This window comes from Buteo buteo, chromosome 3 (genome assembly GCF_964188355.1).
Source record: "Buteo buteo chromosome 3, bButBut1.hap1.1, whole genome shotgun sequence".
Lineage (NCBI taxonomy): Eukaryota > Metazoa > Chordata > Aves > Accipitriformes > Accipitridae > Buteo > Buteo buteo.
Window position 1 is genome coordinate 34,407,320 of NC_134173.1, and position 27,073 is coordinate 34,434,392.

Genomic DNA, 27,073 nt, shown 5'->3' on the forward strand with positions numbered 1-27,073 from the left:
TTAGAGGCTACTAGCAAGTGTAAGGTATTTTTCCCCAACTCATACACACACACGTCCACTCAGACAACTAACTTCATCCATACCAGTCTGCCATGTAAAATCTATTTTCAAACAGTAAGGACACCTGCTAGGCATACACCAGTGTTCAACAGTAGACAGACACCGCACACCTTTTTCTTGGGTGGTCTTTCGTCCAAATACTAAGCTGACCAATCAGTGGTTAAGTTCAGATGCCACAGGCCATACAATTTTTGGTAAATCTCTTTCACTTATAAATGAAGAGGCAGGAAAAAGTTACTGAAACAAGAATCAAAACCAGACTTATTCACCCAGAGCACATTACTTTGAGAGGCAGATTAAAATTCAAGACATACTGTATAAATTCGCTTGTATTAAGAAAATAATATAGAAGGACCCCATCACAGAAAAACCCACACACCATCTTCATTAACTAAATTAAAATAGAGTACTTGCAAAGAAAGCAGTTAGCCAGAATCAGCTATGCAGAAAAGTTACAAATCCCCCCACAAAACACAAAATCCAAGCAGCCAATCAGTATCATGTCAGCTGCAGTGCAGCTACTACGAAGTAGATTTGTAACAAAAAGCACTTTCACAGAAGTATAGTTTTTGTTAAGTTGGCGAGGAGGGTGTTTCTGTAGCCATTGCTTAGTACTTTACTGTTGTGAGGAAAAGGTAGATTGTTAAACAGCATATGCCAAATATAATATACAAATTAGTGATAAAGTTTGCATCATATTCACCAACCTGCTGACTTCTTCCCCCTCATTGGAATAACACTGTATAACTAAAGATCAATTTAACTGTCACTGTAAATAGTACACAGCATTTATAATGCTGTCCCCAGAGCTGATCTTTGCTGAATTAGGGGAAAATACACCTCTTCTCTTTTAAGAGTATTGAGATCATTTACTATGTATGATCACTTATTTCCTTCAAACGCAACATACATAAAACACTGACATTCACTTATGCCATGTTTAGCAATATTTTTTCCAGTTCTTGCATGTTTTAAAGTGTAAACCCCAGTGTTGTGATATTCAGTTACATAAATATCCTAATCAGATTTTGTTTTAATAATACAATTTCCTTGCTACCCCTTCACTCAATTTCTCTTAAATTCTGTACATAAACAGATCACCAAATCGGAAAGACATTTCAATCGAAACCAGCTTTTTGTATGTCTCAATACACTCACCCACAGAAATGCAGGAGTACAGGTAAGTGCAGGAATTGATTAGCTGGCAGGTACATCTAACTTAATAGAACCCCTAATGCAGTACGAGTAATGATCATGAGTGACCACATTTCACACTTTTTTAAAGAAAGATTATATAAAGTGCATCATAAAGTTCCTGACTGAATCCATTTTTATTTGTTCTGTCTTCTGTATGTATTAACCTCAGCTAACATAAGTGCTTGTATTAAAATTAAGACAGTAGTAATGAAATGTAAGTATTTTCTCTTACATAGTTTTATTTATTCTAATGGGGGAACACAGTACTAAAATCATCTAGCCAGTATCAGAAGTACAGAATTTAATTCAGATACAGGTAACACTAGGATGATACTTTATACTTTAAGAGCCTTCTGTTACTTAGGAGCACAAGGAGGAAGGCCTGTGGTCAGACCAGAGCTCCCAAAGTTTGGGGTATAGAAAAAAGTGGATTGAGCTCCATCCGACATAACCAAGAGCATGGCAGTTCAAAAAGCACATTACAATAAAGGTAAAGGCATAGAAAGAATTCTCTCTGCTGCTGGCTGGGGAAGGAAAGAGGCATAGGATGTGCAATTCTTAGTCTACTCCTACAATTCAAAAGCTTTTCTGCATTTCCAGAAGCTACCTTATAATCACTGTTGGAGAACTTACTGCCTGTAAAGAAGAAAGTCTTCACAGAGAACAGCCCTAGCTAGAACCTTGCTTATGGGCCAACTTAAAATTAGTAATAAAAAATTGTTGAGTAGGTAGAACCAGTAAGGTTCAAAGCCCTGAAACCCAGAAGTATACCAGTAAAAATGAGTGATGTATGAGCACATATGAATACTCCTAAGTCCATCTCTTCAGGTAATAAACATGAAGGCAATCAGATAAATCTACTCATGTCTAGATCAACAGTGGTAGATTAGAAATAAGCTACTCCTGTACAGAAAGATGATGTACAATTATATAACAAAAACTGACTTAACGGATATGAATTAGTCTATACATGCAAAGACACCTGCATACCACATCACTCTCAAGTACGTTATGTATATATGCATGTACGTGCACATACATACATGTACGTGTCTATGTATACACACCTCCAAAATGCAGGGAAATCAATTTTGTTAAGTATTACACAGCAGGAATACTCCCACATTTCGAAAGAGTGCTTTCTTAAGCCTTAACTTACCTTATGCACTAGTGTCACAAACTGGAAGTTTTGTGGTTTTGGTTGTGTGATGCCATTCTTCTCCCCTCCCTAAACTTGTAAGCAATGATGCACTCAGTTTAAAAACAAAAATGTTGCTGCAAAGTGAACTGGACAAATTAGATACTTACTTATCAAAGCTATCACTATATTTTATGAAGCTCTCCAATTTCTCCTTGGCATATTCTACCACATCTGAATGAAGCTCTATTCCATGATTTATCCCAAAAGGTCCTGTAAATAAAAACAGCAGGGTGGTTTGTGGGGTTTTTGTTTTAGTTTTGGGGTTTTTTTTCCTTTTACGCACAGCACAACCACATGGAACAGCATTATACATTTCATCTGTAAAAGCACTAACATCACATAAAACACAAAGATCTCCCAACACTGCTAGACAAAGTTATTTTTTGCATCTGCATTACCAGTGTTTAAGAGGAAGGTAAAAGGCCAAAGGATCAATGAAAGAACAGGGACAGAACTCTGGCAAAACAGTTTTATGAATGAATTTTCTTCATAAGCATGTGGAAAAAAAATGCATCTGACTATACTTAAGTCAGTCTGAGCAACTTCTTTTTCAACACAGTATTTAGTTGGAATACAACAATTTCAAATTATAATTTAGTCTCTATTTTGACATTTAAATTTTGAAGTTTTCTTACGGCAAAATTTTCAGCTTTTGACAATTCAGAAATCAGGTATTATATCCCTTAGCCACATCTGCTCTTCTATATTGCAGGTTCCAAAATCAGACATCTGCTCCTGATTTACTTATATAATAATTAATTTCCATCTAGAACACTGAAATTGACCATGTTATGTTCACTCATCACAATCCCATCACAACTGCAACACTGCTTTCCTGCAATCAAATCCAGGTTTATTTCCAAGTCAATTTGTGTGCCAAAAGATAATGCTATTTTTCAGGAACAAGAAAAAATCATGAGACAGTATTATGAGGATTATCCACATCAGGAAGGAATCTGAATCAGATAGTCACATTTGCTGTGGGGATTCTATATTTAACACGCACTGATAGCCCAGGGACTTTAGTCACTGGAGCAGAGAACTCAAAAAGGGAGAGGGAAGGGGAAGAAGAGAAAGTAAACATCAGTAAGATTAGACAAAACTTATATTTATATCCTCTACTGCATTCTAAATCTTTCCTAAGTATTTAGCTCAAAGATGTTACTCCAATGAAACAGAATTCAAGTTGTCTTTTCTAGGACACCGATTAACAGAACAGACCTAGGGTTACTGAGAAAGGTTTCATTTTACTGCAAGAGAGAACCAGTATATGCCACTAAGCTGATTAATAATTGCCATTCTTAACATAGTTCAGAACATTTTCTACTAGGTAAAATAAAACAAATCCACTAGGTTACCACAGGCAGTGGTCCCAAGACCTCTCTGATGGCAGGCAAGAGGTAGGTGGATCACACAAGGGACATTCCTTACAACTTGTGAAAACTTGTACCTCCTGTTGACACTCATACCTACTGTAAACTTAGTTTATTATCTATCACATTAAGAAAAGCATTAGCATAGGCAATCCCTTCCTGTTTATTTAATGTTCCCTTGCACAGTAATAGGCTATGTTTTTAACCAGTGTAGTTACAGTTCTACAGCACACAAAAGCATCCGAAGTATGTTTTAATTAAGATTTGCCATTCCTTTAACCTCATAATTTAAAGTAAATTAAAAACGCATCATCATCTGTCCCAAAATTCACATATACATTTCTTTTAATACTCAATTCTGAAAAACAAAGAACTAAAAAAGACCTGTAAATGTCAGTTGCTCCAACAGCTTGAAATTAAATCTATGAATGCAAGACACCACCACATCATGACACACCACAGTATTCGGAATTTGAACGGAAATAGGAGAAGCATGTTCTCTTCTTTCATCAGGAGAGTGACAGCTGTACATTTAAGCAAAGAGTCAGCCATTCTAAAAACGTGAAACCAACTTCCCTGCTACTCTGCAAAGTCAACAGACCTCTTTCAGTGTAATGAGCTGGCAATTCCACCATCTAGTCTGAACTACATTTACATTTTAACAGTTATCAGCAACAGTTAATTTAATCTCTATGGAGTGGTGTGGTTTTATTTAGTATGTTGCTACACTTACAAGTGTCTACCAGTTTCAAATTATTTGCTAATTTAATCTACTCGTTTTGACACTGCCAATGTGGCAGAAATACTACTCACTACATTGTCAAATTGAAAGATACCCAACTACTGTCAAAAAACACATGGTTCTCCGTTACTAATTGCAGCGCACACTGAAATTGGTTTAAAAAAAATGTGAGCTTTTAAAAATATATATGGTTTATTTGTCAGAAAATTATGTCTATTTTTCTTTGTTAAAGCAGCTGTTCCCTGGTTTAAAACAAATCCTAAAATAAAGAAGAATGATTATATGTAACTAGTAATTTTTATCAAAGGGAGCAGAGTAAGAAAATAAAGGCACACAAACTGTATTTATACCTTCCATGCCTCAACCTAGCACTCAAACCACATTACAACACTAAGCAGACTTTGGAGACTGGGTACAGCACTACAGAAACATGGGCAGTCTACTTTGTCAGTAGCTGAACAGTCACTGCTCCAGGCTCCTCAGCACTGCTAGAGAAGTATCAGCACCTGAGCTGGCTCTGTGGGAACATCTGCAGCATAACTGTGCTCCTCGGAGGGTGTCAGGCAATCTCACCCTCCGTAGAAGATAAACCTTTTTCTGTTTAATTTCCTCAACTCTGCATATAATATTCTGAAGGATAAGAATTCTGCTTGATAAAGAGAGGTCAAACCCAGCAGCATTCAACAGCCAACCAGCAGCCACTCAAAATAGGTTAGACAAATACACAGATACAAGTGCAATATACGTAAGCCACAAATTCTTTTTTAAACATCATAGTTAAGAAAGAATAATGAAATAACAAAGCTTTCTACAAGGCAGAGAAATAAATGAATACCATTACTCACTACTCTGAACAAACATTTTAGAGAAAAAATGCTGCAATATTTACTAATTGTTTTAATACTGAAATAGAATGCTGAACCTAAAAATATTACAATCTAATTAAAAATATCTACTCCCAAATAGAAACATTCTTGAAAAGGGCAAAGTAACACTCCAATAGAGTACCTATCTTTTTATTTATTTATTTTTACCTGTGAATGAACATAATTCCTGTTTCCACAAGAGAACAGTGGAATCCGTTGAATTTATTGGTATTAATTGGAACAAAAGACACTGCCAGAGATGCCAACAAATGACATTTGTTATGTATTACTAGAGATAATTTCTACTCTTAACTAAGTAAGAACAGATGACAGACAGTAACTAAACTAACTGAAAATTAACAAACCAATTCTTCACACCTCAGTTGTGTATATAAATAAATGTAAAATCTGTATATTACCTGTCAACAAGGTTTCTGCAACCAAGGAAATATGAAAACTCCATGTAATACAGTCAATAGAATTATATCTATGAAAACTACATACTAAAATAAATGAAGTTATTTCATGTAATGAAATTCATTTGTAAAAAAAGGTTTTTGTTGGTACACATGCTCTGTATTCTAAATATTGGGGGGCGGGGGTAATTAAAGCATTTTTCTCTCCAAGGTAGGTTTTAAAATTTAAATTTAGTCAGCAATATTTAATTCCATCTTTTTTCATACAGGAAATGTATTTTAAAACAGAAGAAAAAACATGGTGGTAATCTGTTAAAATAGTTTTAAAAACCTACAGAACTGCAGTGTTTAAACAGTCTGATCAGTCTACATCCCAAAACTTTCTCACTAATAAAATGATTAAATAAATATATTTTAAAATAATTTTTTTGCATGCTGATAGAGATTTCTTTCTCGATTACGTTTCTTCAAGAGTCATTAGTCTTTACAATTTACATTTTTCTTTCCATAAACTGAAGATCAAAACAGTAACCTAGAGCAAGGGCATAAACATGGTGCAAACTAAAATTTTAGTCCTCAAAAATTGTTCTGCTATGCCTTGTCCTTTTAAGCAATAAAAGGACTGTTCCCTTTCAAATGAGAATTTTAGACTATAGAAAGGCAAGCAGCAACAATTGCCTCTTCCAAAACACTCCATGAAATGTCACTGAACAGCAGTGCCAGTGAGGAACTTGTAGATAACATAGAATATTTTAACACCACATCTCAAACACCCAGTCTTAAGTATAGTACTGTCACTTTTAAAGAAGTTTTACAGGGCTTGTATAATGTCCTAAAAATACACAGAAAGACTACATTAAAATAAAAATGTTCAAGTTACCTAATATTAATCCCACCATTGTACTCAAGTATCCAGTTCCACTACCCAGATTTAGAAAAGATAATCCAGGCTGAAGCTTCAGTGCTTCCATGACTTCAGAATAAATGCAAGGTGCTGACAAATGTATATTTCCATGCTTCCAGGCCAAGTCTTTATAAGCATTGTCCCTGTATCCTTCCAGATAATAATCACCACGATCAATTGCTCTGAAGGCTTGCTCCACACTCTCAGTGCGAATGTACTGAGCTTCTTTCAAGTTATCAATTAAGTCATCATTGTCTTCTCCAGCACTCACAGCTCCTCCCATGCTGAATTTCTACAATAATTCAATTAGTTTGCAAAATACATTCGGAGGAGAGTTTTCCCAAAAGCGTAAGTATGTAACGGATTCTCAGTTCTTCTTTCAGAAGCACATCACAAACGAATCCTGGAAAATAGATACATTTACACAACTTGAGTTTCAAAAGACAGAGAAATCAACAACTGTTAGAGGGTGAAGAAATATTGTTAGTACTGGATCACTTTACGAAGCAGAACTATTAAGAGTCAGGGCAGCTAGTATTTAATCAAAATTCTGCCATTCAGATTTTAACTCAATCCAATGTTTTTAAGCTTAGTTTTAATACGTCAACATGGGCTGTGTACATTAGCAAGCAATACTGCGTAAGAGTTTACACAGACACTGAAAACACTACAGTGCTAAGAACCTATCACCTGTATGACATATATTTGGGGAGGACAGCAACTGCCTTTGAACTACCTCTAGTCCCATCCTGAGAACTAAATGTCTAACAGCAGTTAGAGCATGTACCAACTTAGCTACATTTGAAAGGAACTGGGTTCACATGCTCTGAAGTCACCCCACAGTGGGAGACAAAGCCAAGTGAGTGGCTATGTCCAGGAGATGCTTCTCAGATGTTCACTTTTGAGTTGAACCAGAATACTAGTGCAGACAACCACACATGGCTCTGTTCTGGATTCAGCACAGAAAACCCCTCTGAGTATCTGAGCTCCTCCTAATGCCTGCCATATTCACTGGAGGAGTGCAAATTCCTAGAAGTTTTCAACTGCTTGCTGGCTCTTCAGTGACTAGCAAGTTTCATGAATTCTACATAACATATTCACTTCAAAATAATTCCTTCATCTGTATTTTAGCTGCAGTTATTACATTATTAATCACTGAACTCAAAATCCAGATGTTAAAATTTTTAATGTTGCATGAATTACCAGTAAAATAGCAACAGAAGACTGGAAGAGAGGAAAACAATAAGGTTTAAACCACCACTTCTAGATGAACAGAGTACCCATAGTGAGCTAGCTGTTAACATTAATTACAAAGTCAGCTTAGATAGCCAGAAGACAATGACCACCATGAATCCTGTTGCACATTCTAGGTAACCTAGTTAACAAGGAAAATACCAAACAAAACCAAAGACACACTCACCTCTGACTCTTTAATTGCATTGCTGAGTATCACCTTTTAAAAAATTCCATCTGCCTCCTCAAACAAGCGTATTTCACTGAGCATTCTTTTTAAAAACATGAATGTAATCTTTTATCTGAGAATACTCCAACGCAATTCAGCAAATTCCTATCTTATACATGCCTATTTGTGCAAATTCGTGAGTCAAGAATTCACAAACACAATCCAGATGCCCAAGGTCATTCAAGTTACCAGAATGAAGGTGGTTCCTAAGTTTACATTGTGGGGGTCACTGCAACACAATTTTTATGGTTAAATACTTTAAATGAAGAACCTTTCTAGAACACTAACGAATCCTTTTCCACATGTTCAACAGGTCTCCATCAAAACAGTACTAATAAACCTTTCCATAAAATGAAATGGGAACATCCAGAAACTACAAGCAACTTCAAGTTTGGTGGTTTTTTTTTTTTCCCTCATTGCAACATTAAACAAAGACTTCTGGAGTTTGAACCATTTTCCTGAATGATTAAACTACAAACAGCACCAACTCTGAAGTAAAGCACTGAAACATCCTTGCAAATGCAAAAAAACCATGCTCACTTCCTGGACTGTAGTCCAATGAGTAAATTCACTTTTCTGAACACCAAACTGAGAATCAAAGGAGTACTAAACCAGAGAACTAGATCAGTTCTGAGCAAAAAGGACATGTATGAAAATGCACATAATCCTAAGTAAGTGGAAACTAAGATTAAACTTTGACATTTGTTTTGGCCTGCTGTCATCTTCTTGCTTAAAAAAAAAAGTTTCTACAGCATCCAACACCAAAAGTTGTACAATTCTAATCCCTCCCCTGTCTAGATGGCCATCACAAAACAGTCTTCCAACAAAGGACACCTAATTTCTATTTGCAATTCTGACAGAAGTGTTTCCTTATCCTTGCCTTGCATTAATTTACATAAAACACCAAGTCAGTAATGAAGATGAATAATGATATAGTACCAGTGCTAAGATATATAGCTAGGTTTAAAATTTCAAGCACACAAGCTCAAATTTACCAGATCACAGTTGCAATGCTTCTCCTTAACTACAAACATACTTAAAAAAGAAAGACACGGGGGAATGCTCAGGGCTGCTAGACCCCTGGTAAAACCATGGGTGAAATGATGACTGTTCACCACTCAGCTGTATGCTTCTGTGTGAAGCAAAACCAATTCTCACTGATGTTCTGGAGCAGGAGGAGGTAAGAGTCACCAGGTGCAATTATCAAGCAGCAGGAAAACCTTTAATGAAAGCAGAAAAACCACACTTCTCAACATCCTAGTGTTCCACAGCAGAATAAGTAGGCCAGTGTGTGTTTAATCACACAGGAACATCCCTTTATTTGTGAAAAAACTAAGGGATAATTTAGACAGGAAATGCAGAAATTGAGGGAGGATTTTTTTTTTTTTAAGGAAAAATAATCTGTAAAAATATTCCAGCCCTGCTCACTTGTAGCCCATCACAGCTACAAGTTCAATGAACTACGGAATCAAATGTTAGTTAACAAGTTAAATAATCTACAGTGACTACAGCAATAGTTTTTGCCATCCCTTCATCCTAAAAAGTTCATGATTACCTTAAAATTATTTCCAAACATATCTCAACTAAAAAGTAAATGTAAGAACTGAGTTTCTTGAAGACTAATGCAGCTGTTACATTTGAGAAACACAAATACCACTTCCAGCCCTACCTGCAGAGTGCATTCACCACCTCGCACCAGCAGATGGAGAACTTCACCAACTAGCTACACTCAACTGGTGAGCAGGCAAATACACAAACAGCTCAGATGGAAAAAGGCTATTCTTCCAACCTAAAGCTTTATCGTTTCTATCAAAAAAATGTCTTTATTAGTTTCACATAAAATTTATTTCCCATAAATAACATTTGGTAATTTCAGTATAGTCACTATGCTAAAGCAGAATTAATGTCTTCAGGTATTTTGTAATTTTATATTCTCGGTATTATCTGACAGCTAAAGTTACTGTAGTATCACAAGGTTTTCTATTGATGAGACCCACCAAGCATTTCACCTTCATTAACGGTTATCACGCAGAATCTCAAAAGCAAGAACAGAGAAGTACACAGCATGACAACGTGGGAAGCAGGGGAGAAAACAAACAGAGAGCCTCCTCTCAAGAATGGGATGCTTATGCAGCAGAACAGAGTGGCTAGTCAGAAGTGTGGCTGAAGGTTGCACCTTACTCTGGACACAATGCCCCTGGCTGAAAACAGTGACACTAGGTAGACAGTGATATTGCTTGCTTTTTAGCTATCTTGCTTTTGGTTTGCTTTCATTAATCAACTGCGGTGCTCTACTTTGAACTCTACAGCTATAGGTAAGCAAAAATACTACTCAAGTGGAAAATATTTTTGGTAAAAAAACAAAAAAAACCCTAGGAAGTTAAAGAAATAGATCTTCTCATGAAAAGTGACCTCTTGTGCCGAGAGAAATATTTTTTTATATTTTACTTTCCTCCAATAGTGTTAATGTTTGCAAGCTTTTACCTTATGAAAGCAAAATTACTTGCTTCTAACAGAGGCAACGGATGTGTGGTCAGACACATTTTCTACTGTTTTAAACACACAAAAACCACCTCACAAGCTATTTTAGCACAGCTACAGAAAAAGGGCAAATTAGTCAAAGCTTCCTTGTGACAGCTGACCCAGGACCAAGATAAAGACAGCAGATCATACTATGATAGAACTTTCTACATAGCTGCAAAGCTTAGAGAAAGCATCCTGTGAAGCTCACCGATACCTAAATTGAAACACACACAGCTCACAAAAAGCACAAGCAACGTTCTGATGCCTATTACACCAAAAGGTACAGAAATTTCAGAAGAAAGGGGAAGGGTGCATAACATTAACAAAATGCAGTAATTGCCTTTAGCCTTAGGAATCCTTGGAATACAGAAGCCAACAGAAATTGTAGTTTAGGAGTTAAAATTTCAATATAAAATTTCAATTTCAAGTCTTGAATAAAGAAAGTTCACTCACTGATTAAAAACACTTACAATTAAAAAAAACCCTGTTTGTCATTCCATACTATTCATTAATTTATTTTTTATGAGTTGGAACACTTTATCTTGAGGTTTCTTACATTCACAGTAAAAATGAAATGTCAACACACTTTCCAACTTCTGTAAAAATCCACACAATTGTATCACAACAGCTCTGACTCGTTTCTGACCTAACTTGTAACCAATTTCACTGTAATTCCTTACCATAAATAATATTAAATAAAAAAATCACAAATTGTCACATTAACTGAACAGGTGTTCTTTGGCTATGTGAATCTAGGAAGTGCTGACAATTTGAGTGCATTTTAATTCTCCACCATTTTATAAGCTATGAAAAACCCTTATCTGAGAAGTTAGTAACCAGATGTAAGGCTTGCCAAGGTTTTTCTGCCAGCTTTCAAAGGGACAAGTTTTGCACTTTTCAGAATTTTTACATATATGTATTAGCACTTCAAATTAATTCCTTAGGTCAGTAATGACTTGTACACTCAATTAAATATCATGCTAGCAAGGTATCAAGTTAATTTGACAGACAAAACCTCGCCTTTGCTAAATCCATACAATGCCAAGTATCTTACAAATTTAGTATCTTGTAATACTGACACATCCTGACTCCACACAGGTGACTCCTTAAAAATAAAAGTTATTTCAGCCTACTAACTTGAATCTTATTTTGTTTCAAAGGATGAAAAGTAGAGGACAAAATATAGTAAATGGGATCAGCCAATATTTCAAGTCTGATCCTCAGAACTAACGCAAGTATCCTCCTCAGAACTATTTTCACTAAGATACCAGCCTGGAGCACACCATACCACACTGAATCAAGACTGTGATGCATTACTTCGAATTCATAGATGGCATACAGAATTGCTTGGTAAACCTTCCACCTTACCCAGGAGGGAAGGACAGGGAAGGGACAACAATAAACCACTGAGCTATGCCTAAATATAGACATAGGAGTCAGCTGTTAAGTTCCCCCAAAAAGAAATATTCTGTGACTGGCGATAGGAGGAATTAACCACGAATGCACACAAGGGCCTGAAACACTTCAGCCCATTTAACAGTTTCCGTTTACTCATGGCAGAAGTCAGCAACACCACTAGGATCAGCAGAGGTTTAAAGCTACCCAGGCCACCAAGTGTTAGACCTACTTCTGTTCAGACTCAATTCATGCCACTCCTGCAGCCGTAATGAACTCAAGATCATGTTGTACCTGTCCTCGTCCCATCCAGAGACTCCTACAACAGAAGGATTCCATTTTTAGTTTAGCTTCCCCTTTCCTCCCAAGTATTCTAACAGTGCTGTACGAGGAAATTCAACTCCGAACTGCAGAGCTAAGTATAAGATTTCAGCAGGGCCTTCTGAATAAACAAAATGATTGATTACTATCTGAAAGCAAAAGAGAAATTGTAACATTAGCTTCACCAGGCAAAGGCTGAAGAAAACCAAAATATGAACTGTGTGCTAGAGGCAATTGTAGTAGGTGACTACAAAAAATCAGAATAAACTGTGGGACACACAGGTATTTCAGCATCAAGTCTTAGATATGCTTTGCTGCTAAACTGCTACTAAAGGCAGTAACAAGTCTAAGTGCTTTGGCAATTAGCTGCTATTAGAACTGCCTTCCTCTTCCACAGCTATTTGTTTTGTCACTCCAAATAGTTTAGAAAGAAGGAAAACTGTTGTTTTCTTAGTGCATTAAGGAAAACTCTATCAGAAACACTACACATTTTTGAAGTCTATACTCCAGACTCATCTCACTCAAAAACATTTAATCCTAACCTACTGTTCAGTGAATCATTTCAAGAAGCTTTTCAAGTTAAACAGAAGCAAGTACAAAAACAAGTACAGTCAACTCTCCAATGTAATGTACTCCACAAAGCACACTTCAAGGTTCTTTGTAATATACCAATAGAACAAGGAACAGACCACAGGATTAACATTAAGCCAAATGAATGTAAACAGCTACAACTACTGACTTAACCTGAATTGCATTGACCTACTTGGGCAGAAAATGTTTGTCAAGTCTGATGTAAGCTTAAGTCCTGATCCTCCTGTTTAGGCCTTCAACAGCTGTTTATACAAGATTCCAAGTGTGTGCTTGCTCTTACTCTTCCTTCACCTCCAGTCACCTGAACACACCAAACAGCACACATGGTACTGCATTTCTCTCAAAAGATGCACTGAAGCTTATGGCGCTCCACAAACATATAAGCAGTGACAAGCACATCAGTGCAGATTTCATGATCAAATGACCTTAACCTTGGTAGTTACATAAGGGCGTAATTTTTGAACCAACCTTGCTAAATGTCTACTCAACCTTTTGACTTTTTTTTCTTTTTTTATTAAAAAAACAAAAATTGAGACAGTTCACAGGAACTTAAAAGTAAAAAAGCAACATAGAATTTTGTTGGTTGTTCACCCAGGAAAAAAAAACAAAACAAAACCAAACCCACATATTTTTTTTCCTTCTTTGGACTGGGATATATTCCTTTCTCAGTCTATATTTTCTTCTGTACTGCATTTGTTTTTCTCACCTGAAATTCTACCTACCCTCTTCACACAATGGCAAGGACTGAATGCTGAAAAGAACATTTTCTATACACCAGTTCTATATGCCAAACCTGTTTTTAGGTATGCTGATAAAGACTTTAAAATTCATTACTGTTTATTACAAAGCAAAGCAAAGAATCCTACTTATTTCCTGGATGGAACTTTTAATGCATAGCTTAACACCATATCCTGATTCAGTTCTCCTCACTGCTTAAAATCTAGGCAACCAAAAAATGTTTGCAAAGCTGAGCCTCCCAGGCTTCACAAGCAGTTTCTTCAAAGTCTCCCATCTATGACACCACATAAACATGTTCGGAATGCCTACTTCAAAACAAAGAAGTAAGAGTTCACCATTTCCACCCCAGACAGCTAGAAGCGTAATTTACCATACTGGGGTGAAAGCTAGAGTACAGGGTAGTTTCTGAATTTTAAAGGTGTAGATCTATACCCAGTAAGTACTAAAATAGCCTTATACCCTCAGAAAGCAAGTCCTCAGCTGTGGTCTCTATCTATTTAGGGCTGTGCTTATGATTCTCCAACAGTTGTCACTATGGTCACCACAGACCCAGCTTCAGTGTTCACATCCTAGAATGCTCTCTGGGCCACTAACTGACCTTTCTTCATTATATCCTGCAAAAACTCCCTGCCGAGAGACAGAAAAACTGTCTCACTGCCCTAGTTTATTGACTCATTAATCGCTAGTAAAGACTGTCTGTTGGTCTTCTGCACAAAATTATTGTCCCCCCACCTCCCACCTCAAATACATGAGATCTTTGGGATTTGCATACCCACAAGTATTTTGAATCTAGTCACTCATGTTACAAAAAGCTTTAAATTGGAACCAAGCACAGAAACACTCCCTTCTCTTAAAAGGATCTGCTAGTATCTAATTTCACAGTAAGTTTTAATTTAGCCGGTCTCTGCCATAGAACTTTTGTTAAGAAATGCTCTTATTTATAAAATGAAAAAGCCTCCATGGATGAGAGGCTGATGAGACGTTAAACAGCTCTGGAATACTCTGATTGCCCGTCTTCGCAAAAGTCTCATGAGATTTTAAGCACCCGACATTACTACCTGTGCAGAAGACATTAGTCTGTCAGGCATAAACAGTTTGTCCGTTACTGATGCACAATATTAATAACCAGTTGCTGCTCAGTCCCCAGAACCAGCTCCTCCTCATATTCTGAAGCAGATGAACAGAAGTGCTCTGAAAGTCATCTTCCAAAGCAGCAAGATGCTGTTAGCTAGTATCATCAGAAAAAAAAAAGAACTAAAATTTGTTATGTGTCAGTCCAGTGATACTGTCTACAAGATATAAAGAAAAAAATTTTACATTATTTCAATAATTTCAGAGAGCAGTGTTAACTGCTAACAAAAGTCTGAATAACTGATTGACAATGACAAGAACTGATGTCTATGGCAGTGTATGATGCAGCTTGAGTGGTGGAACTAGGCAGTTCCTGGTAACAGTACTCGATCAGAGCAGCATGGCATGCTTTTTTCACAGTACGCAGTGATAAGATGTCAACAAAACAATAGTTGCCAGTCTGTTGCTTACCATCAGAGTTCAGCTACATGCAAACTGGTGATTACATCTCAAGAGGTTGCGTGTATACCTTTATAAGTGAACGAAAACTAGCTCTGTGCCGACTCTGTGTACCCTATAGTATCCAATCAACTGCAGATTTCAAAACAATTAATATTGCTCCTCTACCCACACGTGTCCAAAACATTTGGTGGTGCTCATTTGTAAGATACTGCATAAAATGGTCTCTTCTCTGGGGAGCCTAAAATGGCTTAGCAACCTGTCAAAGTCCCACGAAAGATCTCATAAGCAAAGGACATCAGCTTAACCCAATGTCCAACATATAGAAGATCCCCTATCCTCCCTCTGACAGTAGTGCCTGTGAAAGAACCTGGCAGTCCTCTTATAGGATGCTTTTTAAGGTCTCAGCTCCTGAGAGGTGTGCCTACAGCTCTGCCTATTCCAAGGCTACAACTATTTTAAGTGCATCCAGTATAAACTAGTCAAAGAGTAGTGCTTTATCACAGACTGGCTGGGAGAAAGGAGAAATATGAGAAGCTTCTCTAGAGGGCCTAACAGACCCACAGAAACAGGAGGTACCAGGTAATAGTGGCTTGTTCACTGGCAAGACTAAAATACCAGAAGTTCGTAAGACAGATATGAATCAGTGATGTTTAATACATACAGATGTCTGATATTCACTCAGTCTGTATCATGCACCTGTTTTTCAGAAGAGAAACTGCTGTCTGTGCACATATTTCACAGGAATTAGTGAGCTACATAGTGACCAGGCTGCAAAACTCATTGCCACAATACATAGCTTTGTGCAAGGGTATTTAACAGAGAATACTCATTTCAAGCAGGTTTATGTAAGCCGTTAACAGTCAAATGTTAAGAATTAGGAGAGCTGCAGAGAGATGTGTAAAAGAAAAACCAACACTTAGAGTAGCTAATCCTGTTTAGCCTGAAAAGGTAAAAGGCATACAACTGACACAAACATTTCTACAGATTTTAACATTATCCTGATCACAAGACAACCAAGACACGATGACATAAATGACAAGCCAAATACTCAACGTTTTTAAAACAAAACTTGTTAGTTTGTGGTGACCTGAAGGTAACAAGCCACAGTAAAATACGGCGCTCCTTTACTTTCAGTATCACCTTCAGAGAGCAACCAGTAACAGCTGGCAAGGGGTGGGCGGGGAGGTGGGGAGAATCCTCTTTTATAATGAAATATCAAGCAGGTTTAGTACAAGAACTGAAACATACTTTCCTAACCTTCCACCACAAATGTAGTTTCTGCAGCTATAGCTCTTAAGCAGATCAAGTCACAGTTCATATAATTTTGAGTAGGCGAAATGTGGCCCATGACAAAGTATTCACTATTTCAGCCAGTGGTAAAGTTCAAAAGCTTATTGCACATAAACATTTCAAGTTACTTAAATAACTCATTTCCAGCAGTAACAGAACAACATACGCCTGTTGCCTTTAGCAAAAGAAAATAGAAATGAGGTCAAGTGTAAAAATAGAAGATGGTTACATTCCTGACACTTGAAACCTCATCTTAGAGCTATGCATTTACTGCAGTCTCCAAAAAAAACCCAGGCCCAAATAAAAACCAAAAATATCAATCAACTTTATCAAGCTCCAAGTGCACTAAAACCTTTGGGTTTTCTGATCTTTAGAAATACATCTAAAAGCATCAAAATAGCATGCAATAATCACAGCATAAACAACTTCTAATACTGTATTACCAAAATATTTACTTTCACAGCCTGAGAATCTCAACTTTTATTTATTATGCGTCCTCTTCTGAAGAGACACTAAATAAATAAAATTAAAGAAAAAAAGTTCAAGTCCTGATCCTGTTTACTAGATTCTTAGAATAGTCCACTGCAATACAATATGTTTTGAGAAGTTACTTTATTACTTAGGCCTGCAATCCTCAAGAGGGAAGAATTGAGTAAGGCCTACTCCTGTTTCCTGCTTCTCTTCCTCAGAACCATGACACAAAATTCTTTCACTGATGCAATCTTCCAGAAGCATCACACTAGATCACCAATTTTTTCAAATGTAGTTTGTTTAGTAAAACACATGCACACTAAGTTACTTTTAACTTGTCAAAGAAAGCAATGGCTATCTACTTGCGCCTAACTTTCTTCTTTTTAATCCCCAAATCCTGCATATCTCCAAGTGCCTCACATTTAAAGGCCCATGTCATAATCTGCCTCATCCTCCAGGTACACCATAAATCTATAAACAGCACACCCTAAACTGATGTGACCTTGTCCATAAATCCCCATTTCTTAAGATGTCCAATGCTTACTTTAAGTAAAAGAGATTAACTATCCCTTCATGGTTCTTACCAAAGGAAAGTGATGATTTATCAAATCTTTCAAAACGTACAAATCAAGTATGAACTAAATGTATTTTAAAAGTCTACCAAAGAAGTCTCTACACAAATGCAAGTCATCCAGGGCGGGGGGGGGGGGGAGGAAATCAACTCCTTTTTTTACAATTTAAAAGGTTACAGCCTTAAGACTGTTACCAAAGCCTGTTCCACAAAGTTTCATGCAATCATTCTAGCACTCTCCCTGTTCCTGTTGCTATTAAAACACCCTACTTTGAGGTAACATTTCAAAGTATTGCTTTTGTAACCATATCACTTTAATTCACACCTCTACGGCCAGCCAGCAACTCCTCTAAATTTTCAACTGGGCTTGCAAACGATTAAAGATTATTTGCCAGCACACATCAAAGTTAACCCTGTTAGGTTACAGGATAAAAAGCTATTCTGCACACAGACAAAGGAGCAGAGACGCACACTTGTGGGTTGGTGAACTCACTTAACACCCTGACCCAGCTCCTCCCAGGGCTACCACAGGAGAACCATTGGCTCTCCCCACATCCCCACCACCACCCAGCCTCTCCAGGGGACTTTTCAGATGGAGAGATGTGACTGCTTACAGGGTTACTAGATTTATCATGGGATGCAGGGGAAAAGCACTTGGGGATCGCACAAGTCCCTACAGGATGTTTAGGGAAGGAACCAAAGGTGGGGAAAGGAAGGGATCAAAGTGGCTTGGGGAGAAACAAGTACTGGAAAACAGAGAGCTATGGTGACAAGAAGGAGAGGTCACCTGTGAACAGGTTGCGGGTCGGTATGTGTGTCTAGCTGTGCTCTGCCCCAAATCACTGCTGTCTGTCCTGTCTGCTCATTAACCTCCTTTTGTAACTCTTTTCCTGGGGCTCTATTCATTGTGCATGTGAATCTACTTGACAAGCGGAGTCACGCCGCAGGTCACAGGGGCCCGCAGGTCTGTGATGCCAGCAAAGGAGGGGGCGAGCTTTTGCTGGTCAAGGTGCAATCACAGGGAATACCAAGCTGGACTAGCCAGCAAACTGGCAGTGTGGCCTGGGAACCAGGGACGGGGCAGACCGTCCAAGTAAGGCAACTGAAGGAGTCGACTGCTAGAGAGCCTGTGGTGTTTGGGATTGGTGGCTCAGCATGACTGTGTGCGTGTCTAAGAGGCAATGGGGGATAAATGAACCCAAGGGCCAGCTGCAGGGTAGAAGGAGTGTCTAATCCCAGTAACTGGAAGGATCCATACTATATACATGCATTTGTCACTAGCAGACATTCAGCTTGACCATCCAGAAAAGTCAACAGGATAAGGCCACTGGTGCTGTTTGTGCTTGCATTAGTACTGTGCTTTCTGTGTTGATGTGGTGGCCAGCTATGCATTTATATATGTACATGCTGAATACATGTGTGTTTGTGCTACTGTGAATATGTGCTCAGCCTCACTACTGGCTGGACCTGGGGTTGTGCATGCTTAAACTAAGAACTTGAAATACTCGGAACAAAACCCCTCATACGCCTTCTTTAAAAGCCAAAACCAAAATACATAAGCACATTTTTAACTCGAAAATGTTTCTGTACTACTGTTTTTCTTTGTCTCCAGGTATGAATCAAGTACTAATGCAAATATGGCTCCAAAGTTATGATTTACTCACAGTACAAACAACAGCAGATATAGTCTGAAGGGGACTTGGAGCATTTGGGAAAGCTTCAGTGACCACTTCAAGATATTCATACAAATATTTCACCAAGAAATGGAACTTGAGAACCTTTTATCATTGCTTACGTAGCAGCTGTGCACTTGCACAGTGTATCTTCATCTGCATAATCCTACCCCATCAGGTTTTTTTCAGTCATACAAAGCACATGGTTTTCACCTGAGAGAAATGTAGTTTACAAACATAACACAAGAGGCTGCTACAGTCACATAACCTGCTGTAGTTATATAATGAACAACTCCAGTTTATCCAGAGCCCCCCAGAATGGAGAAGTCAAATCCTACACTGACTTTTTCTGACATCCAGAAAGCATGGCAGAATCTCAGGAAATTCAGCAGTAATGAGTTTTAGTCCTAATGAATTAACTGAAATAAGCAGAGACTAAGGCCTATGGGATTTATAATGTTGCAACTGTCAGCTCAGCAGAAGTTACAAAGAAACTCAGCAACTCAACTTTTCTGTGTCCTTCCAGTTTCATTGACCTCCTGGCTGCAATGATGCCAAATTTAGAGTTTCCTGAAGGAGGAACACAGCAAAGCTTAAGAAACTAGACAGCAGGTGGCTACACAGAATGGAAACAAAACCACAGTTCATTCTCAAAAGGGTAAAGGGGAGAGCTTCGCAAATAAACAGCAGGGTCACATGTCCCAGCAAAACCCTACCTGCCAGAATCCAACAAGAACATAGTAAACGAACTTCATGGGTCTTAGACAAAGATTTTCAGATGGAAATCAAATCCTTTAATGGCAAACTGATGTCCTAGTAGAAATACTCACAGCATTCCTGATTACTTGAAATTAATAGTACTGCAGGTATATTAACCTTTTGCTTTGTTTGCTGAAATTAAGCATCTCTGTTAGTGAACTTCAGAGTTCATTTTCAGCAATGCTAACTCGCATACCTTTTAGCCATACCTATCAAGCAAAACCAATTGTGTTGAAAATATGATTACCAGGATAGTGGCTCCAACTCTCTTCTCTAACTTCGATATATACAACATTTTATAGCACAGTGGTCTGGACTGGGTTGAAGAGTATTACTTGGCTTTTTCTTTCAAATATTTGTAAAGAAAACCACATGGTAATTCCTGAATATCCACTGAAAACATTTGCTACAGAAATAACCCAAATAAATTCTCAGAATAGTAACCACTTCTCATTCTCCCAACCACATGGTCCTAATTCCTCATTCAATGTTAAAACAACCATTTATAGGAATCAAGCCTTTCATTTAGGACAGGGACACCACAGGCCTATCAACTGCTGGATGCAATTCACTAACTGACTATTACCGTATAGAATTCCAATGACTACCACTTCACTTATGGAAGCCATACATTGATGCAGGTATCTCTTTTTGGAGAAGCAGTTTGTCATTTTTTTAAAAAATATGAACAAATAATTAAGACAGACATGTCATCTCTTAGACATTCTCTTTGAAATTTAGTTCCCTTTCACTCCTGAAGGCAACGGGAACTGATAGCAAATGCCATTTGTTTTGCTTGAAGGACAGTACCAACATGCATACTGTGAATAGTTACATTCAGGAGCACATGTATTTTGTGTCTTCTACTGCATACTGCCTTTCACAACATCTTAAACTAGTACCGTGCAAGAACTCTGATTCTACTCCAATTGCTACCGCTAAATCTATAAACGTTTGTAGACATCAGCTAGAAAATAAAAAGAAAAAAACTTCCCAATGACATTTAGATGCTTCCTGGTGAAACATTATCCAGTGTCACAAAGTTGCTGCTATTCATCCTGAAAATAGTTTTCAAGATTGCTTAATTTGCCATTAGAAATATGCACCTATCATTTAAGATTTTAACAAGCCAATTGTTAAAAAAAAAAAAGAAACAATCATGATTACTGACAGCTTTAATAAGCGTTACCTATTTAGAAATCGTGCAAAGAAAAGTTTTTGTAGTAATAACAGCAAGCCTTTGATACTTGTGATGTGACTCAGGTGCTTAAACAGACCTCTAGTGCTATTGTAGGTTCTTATGCTAACTATAGGCTACTTGGCCTATGATATGGCAACAATTAGTGTTAAGTAACACAAGAGAAAACTCTTCTGCCCACATCCTGTCCTTGCTTCCCTGCAAATAAGCAAGAAGTGTTGCTGCTGTTGTGTGATTTAAGACTCCTAGACAGAACACAAACCATGTAAAGCTAAGGGATGTGTCCTTTGAAAGGAATACAACAGATGGGACTGGAAAAGCAACCAGATAAAAGTTAAGGCATCATCAGCCAAAAGACTCCTAAGACAAGAGACCAAAAGAACGAACCTGGAGATGCTCTGACTTGTGACCAGAACTAAATGTACAGCCTGCCACCATCACGTTCTAAAAAACTCTCAGGACAGAGATCCTGTTCACAGTCACTACGTTGCTGCACAACTGGGTGGTTGTACACATATTCTTTGTGCATTTGTGCATATAAACACACACCATCTCCGGTAAAGGGTGCATGTTAGCAACCAAGACAAAGACTGTCCCTTTTCTAACTGCTCAGCTACCTCTACTTGAATTCATTCTGCCTGCCATCTTTTTTTGGTTTTTTTTTTACTTCAGAAGAACACAGGCCCTCAAGTAAACCCTATCTCATACCTAACAGCTCCATGCTGACAACTCAGATGCCCTATAGCACCTTAATATAAATGTCCTTCACGTAGGATTCCGAACATCCCACATCATTATCAAACTGCTTGCTCTAAACCTGTTAGTTTTTAAATTAGTTTTTAAACCTTATTTTAGGGTTTTGCTGGCAAGTTCTGGATTGTTTCCTCAAACAAGTTTTTAAACACTAATTCCATTTGTCTTCTTTTACATCCTAGAAACACTGCAAATCCAAACTCAGCATTTGTTTTGCAACTGTATGCTGAGCAAATGCTACTTTGAGAAAATCTGGAGTGAAATGCAATACTTGAGAGAAATTCTAAGCCTCAGTATTTTACATCACCTTAACAACACTTGCTGTACCTTAAATCTTCAACTTCCTGCAACGCAGAACTCAATGTTCTGCACTTGTAACAAACTAGATCTTTACATCCTTTCTTCACTAAACATTATACAAAGCGAGAACTCCAGAATTAGCCTTCATTAAATGCATATTTTAAGCTCCAAGTCTTTTTCTGCCACAAGACAGCCTTCTAACCAGAGGGGCAGTTCTCTCCTGCTCCACGATCACCTCCCCGCTCTAGAACTCCTCCACATGAGAATACACCAGAATCTGTAGCCTGAGAGTTACCATGGTGACTCCTGATGTCACATCTAAACTATTTTAAGGCTGTGGAGTTTGGGGTTTTGTTGTCTTTTTTTTTTTTTTAACTGCTCCATGATGACTTCTAAACCAGTGCTTTCTCTTCACAATGAAGGACAAATTATATTTTTGTGCTTCAATTTAAAGGACTAATAAAATTGAGAAATAAATCACATACCAATTGTAGTCGCAACATACAAGTGATGGACACCACAGCTGCTCTCTAGATACAACTTCCAATAGTTTTGCTTTCAGAAATAATAAGTTTCTTAGGACTAAGTGCCATTGTTAAAGATATCTTTACTTTCAGTTTACTTTTCCTTTACTTCTACTTTACTTTTTATTTTCAATGTTTCCAGTAAGCTTCTCATCAGAAGTACATTCAACAAGAACACACACACACATACATTCATCAGGATTTCAAGCTCCTTGGGATTAGTTAACATCACTGTCAACTTTGCAGTAGCAACACTAACTCTGAAACATAAAAGTTGGCATGATGTACCAGGACAAAAAGGACAAAGAACTAACACTACTGTTCTGAATGGCAGTCAGCTAATCTTTCAGACCTGCAAAAAACAATATTCAGCACCCTAACCTGCTACAAATTCTACCCTTTCTTCAAGGCCGAGAAGTCCAGCCCAGTTTTCTTAAACAACATAGCAGCAGCAACTGCTCTAAGAGCTTGCATCAAGCAGGCCTGAAGGCTCTCATTAACATCCACTGCACACAAGGAAGTCCCAAAGGAATTGGAACACTGCAGTTATTTCCTGATGTTTTCATGTAATTATACCCATAATATTTAATATAAAATACTTCACTTTACTCCCTAGAAATCCATAAAAGGAAGAGGTGGAACACTGTGATCTCACTTCTGCAAACCAGATACATTAAAAGAATTCTCCATCAAAAAAATTTCTCAGTCATTGGTTGGAGAAGATGAAGTATACAGATCAACTTCTGACCCTACCAGAAGATTCCCAGAGTGCCTTTAGGCCAGTCACGTATCTGATTACTCATTTGCAAAACAAGATGGCACACATATGCTTCCTACTTTTGCTTGTAGGAATTTACATTCTAAGTAGGTAAAATAAATGAGGTAATATTCAATGATGTTTGCATTCAAGAGTGCCAAGTGCTGTAGACTTCAAGGCACTTTCCTTACACAGAGAGCTGATTAATTATCAGCTACAGAGCATCACTTTCAGTTCAGCAGGGTAAAATAGCAGATCTCTGTGACATTCCTGCTGAAGACGGGAACAAAGCAGGAAATGAAAAGAACAGGTATGTGTAAAGACACTTCTCATCCAGAAACAATGACTGTATTCTCAAGTGTTTCTCACAATGCACTGAATACTTGGATGAGCATTCCCATCCTGCCGAACTATTTCAGAATTGCTTTTAATGTATTTGTTTTGGGAAACTCTTAAAACTCCTGGCATAAACCTTTCTGGAACACTGTATGGAAAAACTATCTTGCCTATATTGAGTTTTGGGAGCATATTTGGGGAAAAAAGAAAACAAACCTGTATTACTAACCATGTCTTGCAGTAGGAACTCCAAATTTGATCTTTGTGTTACTCTTTTTTTCTTTCAAATTTGCCTAAAAAAGTCACAGCCAACATGCTCTTTAGAGACTTCCATCTGCACTGGTATTATTCTTCAGTCTACCTTTAGCTTCAGAATACACACTTACCAGCTGAAAGGAACCACACTTCAAGTTTCCAGAAACACAGCCAAGTGACTGCTCTGGTATGGTCCAGTACAGGCATGGAAAACTACAATGCATATCTGGCAGTTGGGTCCTATTGTTAGTCTCCTGTTAGGCAGAAGCCTCTTCAAAAGGAGCTGCTGCAGCTTGGGGCAGTCACTGACAAGCGAACAGAAGACTGAGCAATAAAAATCACCAATCTGCCAAGATTAGGACTATAAAAATGGCAAGACTTCATAAATATATAAATAGAGTGCTGCAAAATTCAAACTGGCTGGTCAAGTATCTAAAGCAAGTCACAACACAAAGTCTGAGATTGGATGAAGAAAACCCAGGGAGAAAGCCAATTAGGAACAGCAAAAGATTTTTATAAGAATTCTGCAGTGAAGATCAGAGATTATGCAGGGAAGGAACCTAATCCTGCACAGACCCAGTGATAACATTTGGCCATCCAGGGCTGCCCAGTGTTACATACTTTTTTCTGTTTCTGTGATTTCATGACATTCTACTCACTGCAGATCTCCCAACAACATCCAATTGTTTTTCCTTGCATTTCTGAGGGACACTGACTGTTGTAAAGAACATCTGGCTAAGTGTCCATCTCCAAAGCCCTCATTGTGGCTCTCTGACCTCACTCACGTACTTCTTACATTCCTATCATTACATTATATTTATTCACCCAAAGTCAGTTAAAATACCAATAGATCTTTCACACATTTCTCCACCTACACATTTAAATACTTTTCAAACTTTCCCAACAAATCAGGCTGGAGTTCTGCAGAAGACAGCTCCATTTATCCAAGCCTGATTCCTTCCAGAGATAGTCTGCCCAGAGTAAGGTAAGGGTCCTGTGGGGAAAAAAAAAAAAAAAAAAAAAGTATCACACATATTATGATTCATTTGCAAGAATAATGAATTATGGTTACAAAGGCATTCTCAGAATACACTCTTATTATTTACTAACTTTAAGCATTAGATTTTTTTCATCTTGCATCTTAAAAGCATTCTCTGTAATACAGAAGGCGTATGGTCAAGAGGGATTGAGTATCTTCACTAATTCACTGTAGTGCTGACTAGCCTTACCTGTGTCTCTTTTGTGTGCATCTCAAAGTTTATTGCTTATTATGAGAAGAAACCTTACTTCCTTGCTAAAGTCTTGCAGTTCAACTGTGCTTGACTTTTACCTGACAGGAGTGAAAAAATACCCACTAGGAGAACAGTGGCTACATGGGCAAGTCCTGCAAGGACACGAGCACTCTCCACACACTGCACCAGTTCAGTACTTCCATCTCTTCTCTCATGCAGACCCTAAAGATGTTTTCCTTCATCTTCCACCACGAAAAGTGAATACACACACACACACACACCCCCCGTCCTTCCACCATAGGTGGTTTTTCTTTTTTCCCTTTTGGTGTCAAAGAGGACAGAGCTGTACAAATCAGGCCCAGGTTGCTGACTGCGTATCAAATAAATGCCAAGATTCCTTCCCCCTCCGCCCTCCCTTCCCCTTCCTCCAACTTCACTGCGAGCCGCTGACAACTGCCGAGGCAGGGGGGAGGAGGGCGACGACGCAGGAGACACGAGACTCGCAGATGCACAGAAGAAGGCGGCCCGAGGTTTCGGTCCGAAGAGGAATCACATCGGCCGCAGCTCTGCTACAGGCAGACGTGTCCCCAGGACATCTCCCCCGAACAGATAACAACAAAGAAAACAGAGAAGGGAGGAGGTGGCTGCCCCGGAGCGAGTTCCTGCTCCTCCCCTTACCCTGCTCCCAGCCAAAACAGAGACCACAATGTAAACAGAGACAGAATGTGCGTTTATGGCGAGGCGGGGGGCAGCGGCAGCCTTCTCCTTCCCTCGCGGCTGCCGCCAGGGCCGCTCACCGCCGCCTGCCCACGGCGGCGTGCGGGCCGGAGGGCAAACTTACCCTGCGTTTTACGTACTTCGCTTATGTAAACAAAGTATTTTCCTCTCGCTGCTGCCACACCACCTCCCTCCCGAAAGCAGAGACACCCCTCCCTAGCCCACAGGTTTTTTTCTTCAAACAGAACAAAACGTTGTCTCACATTCCCTTTTGCCTCCTCCAAAATGCCTCGGCCTGGCCCCGCAGGACGCTGAGGTTACAGGGATTTGGGGGGGGGGGGGGGGGGGGGGCAAGTTCCCGTTCTTACTGCATTTCCTCAAAGGTAAAAAAAAAAAAAAAAACAAACCAAAACAACCCAGCCGTCACGGGGAAGCGGCAGGGCGCAGAGCCACAGCGGGGAGACGAGCGCTCGAGCGCTGCCCTCACCTTGCCTCTACCCCCCGCCCGGACCTCAAGGCTGGAACCTTCTCTCTCGTCCCCGTCCCCTCACACCTGCCCCGGACCCGTGGCAGCCGCACCTACCACCTCTCCTCCCAAACCCTTTTTGGGCCAGAGACTATTTATTACGCAGGCAGCTAAAGGACGCGGTGGGGGGGGGGGACCGACCGAAGGAGGAGAAGGAGGAGGAGGAGGAATGGGCTGCCGAGGGCGTACGCACACACTCGCCGTCCCGTCCGTCCCCACCCCGCAGAGGCGAGCGGCGGCAAGCCCTCGCCCCGTCCCGGCTGCGCGAAAACAACCTTCCCCCTCCCCCCGCTCCGCAGGGCGCGCGCCTGCGTGCGCGGCCAACGGACAATGGGAACCGGAGCGCCCGGGGAGGCGAGGGGAGGGCCGGGCCGGGGGCCGGCGGGCCG

The 27,073-nt window shown here is 39.0% G+C and overlaps 1 protein-coding gene across 6 annotated transcripts in view; it reads right to left on the reverse strand.

Moving 5' to 3' along the window:
* Window positions 1–27,073, reverse strand: part of PCMTD1 (protein-L-isoaspartate (D-aspartate) O-methyltransferase domain containing 1) — a 45,902-nt gene that overhangs the window by 18,429 nt on the left and 400 nt on the right. For 3 of the 6 annotated variants that reach the window (XM_075023279.1, XM_075023275.1, XM_075023278.1), the window contains exons 2-3: window positions 6,736–7,162; window positions 2,566–2,668 (exon numbers count right to left, since the gene is read on the reverse strand). In XM_075023279.1, the coding sequence (XP_074879380.1) occupies window positions 2,566–2,668; window positions 6,736–7,042 (410 nt within the window). In that variant the 5' untranslated portion in view covers window positions 7,043–7,162. Of the gene's footprint in view, window positions 1–2,565; window positions 2,669–6,735; window positions 7,163–24,183; window positions 24,248–24,340; window positions 24,475–25,084; window positions 25,204–27,073 lie in introns of those variants that run through there. The other 3 variants (XM_075023277.1, XM_075023276.1, XM_075023280.1) reach the window with 3 other exon arrangements.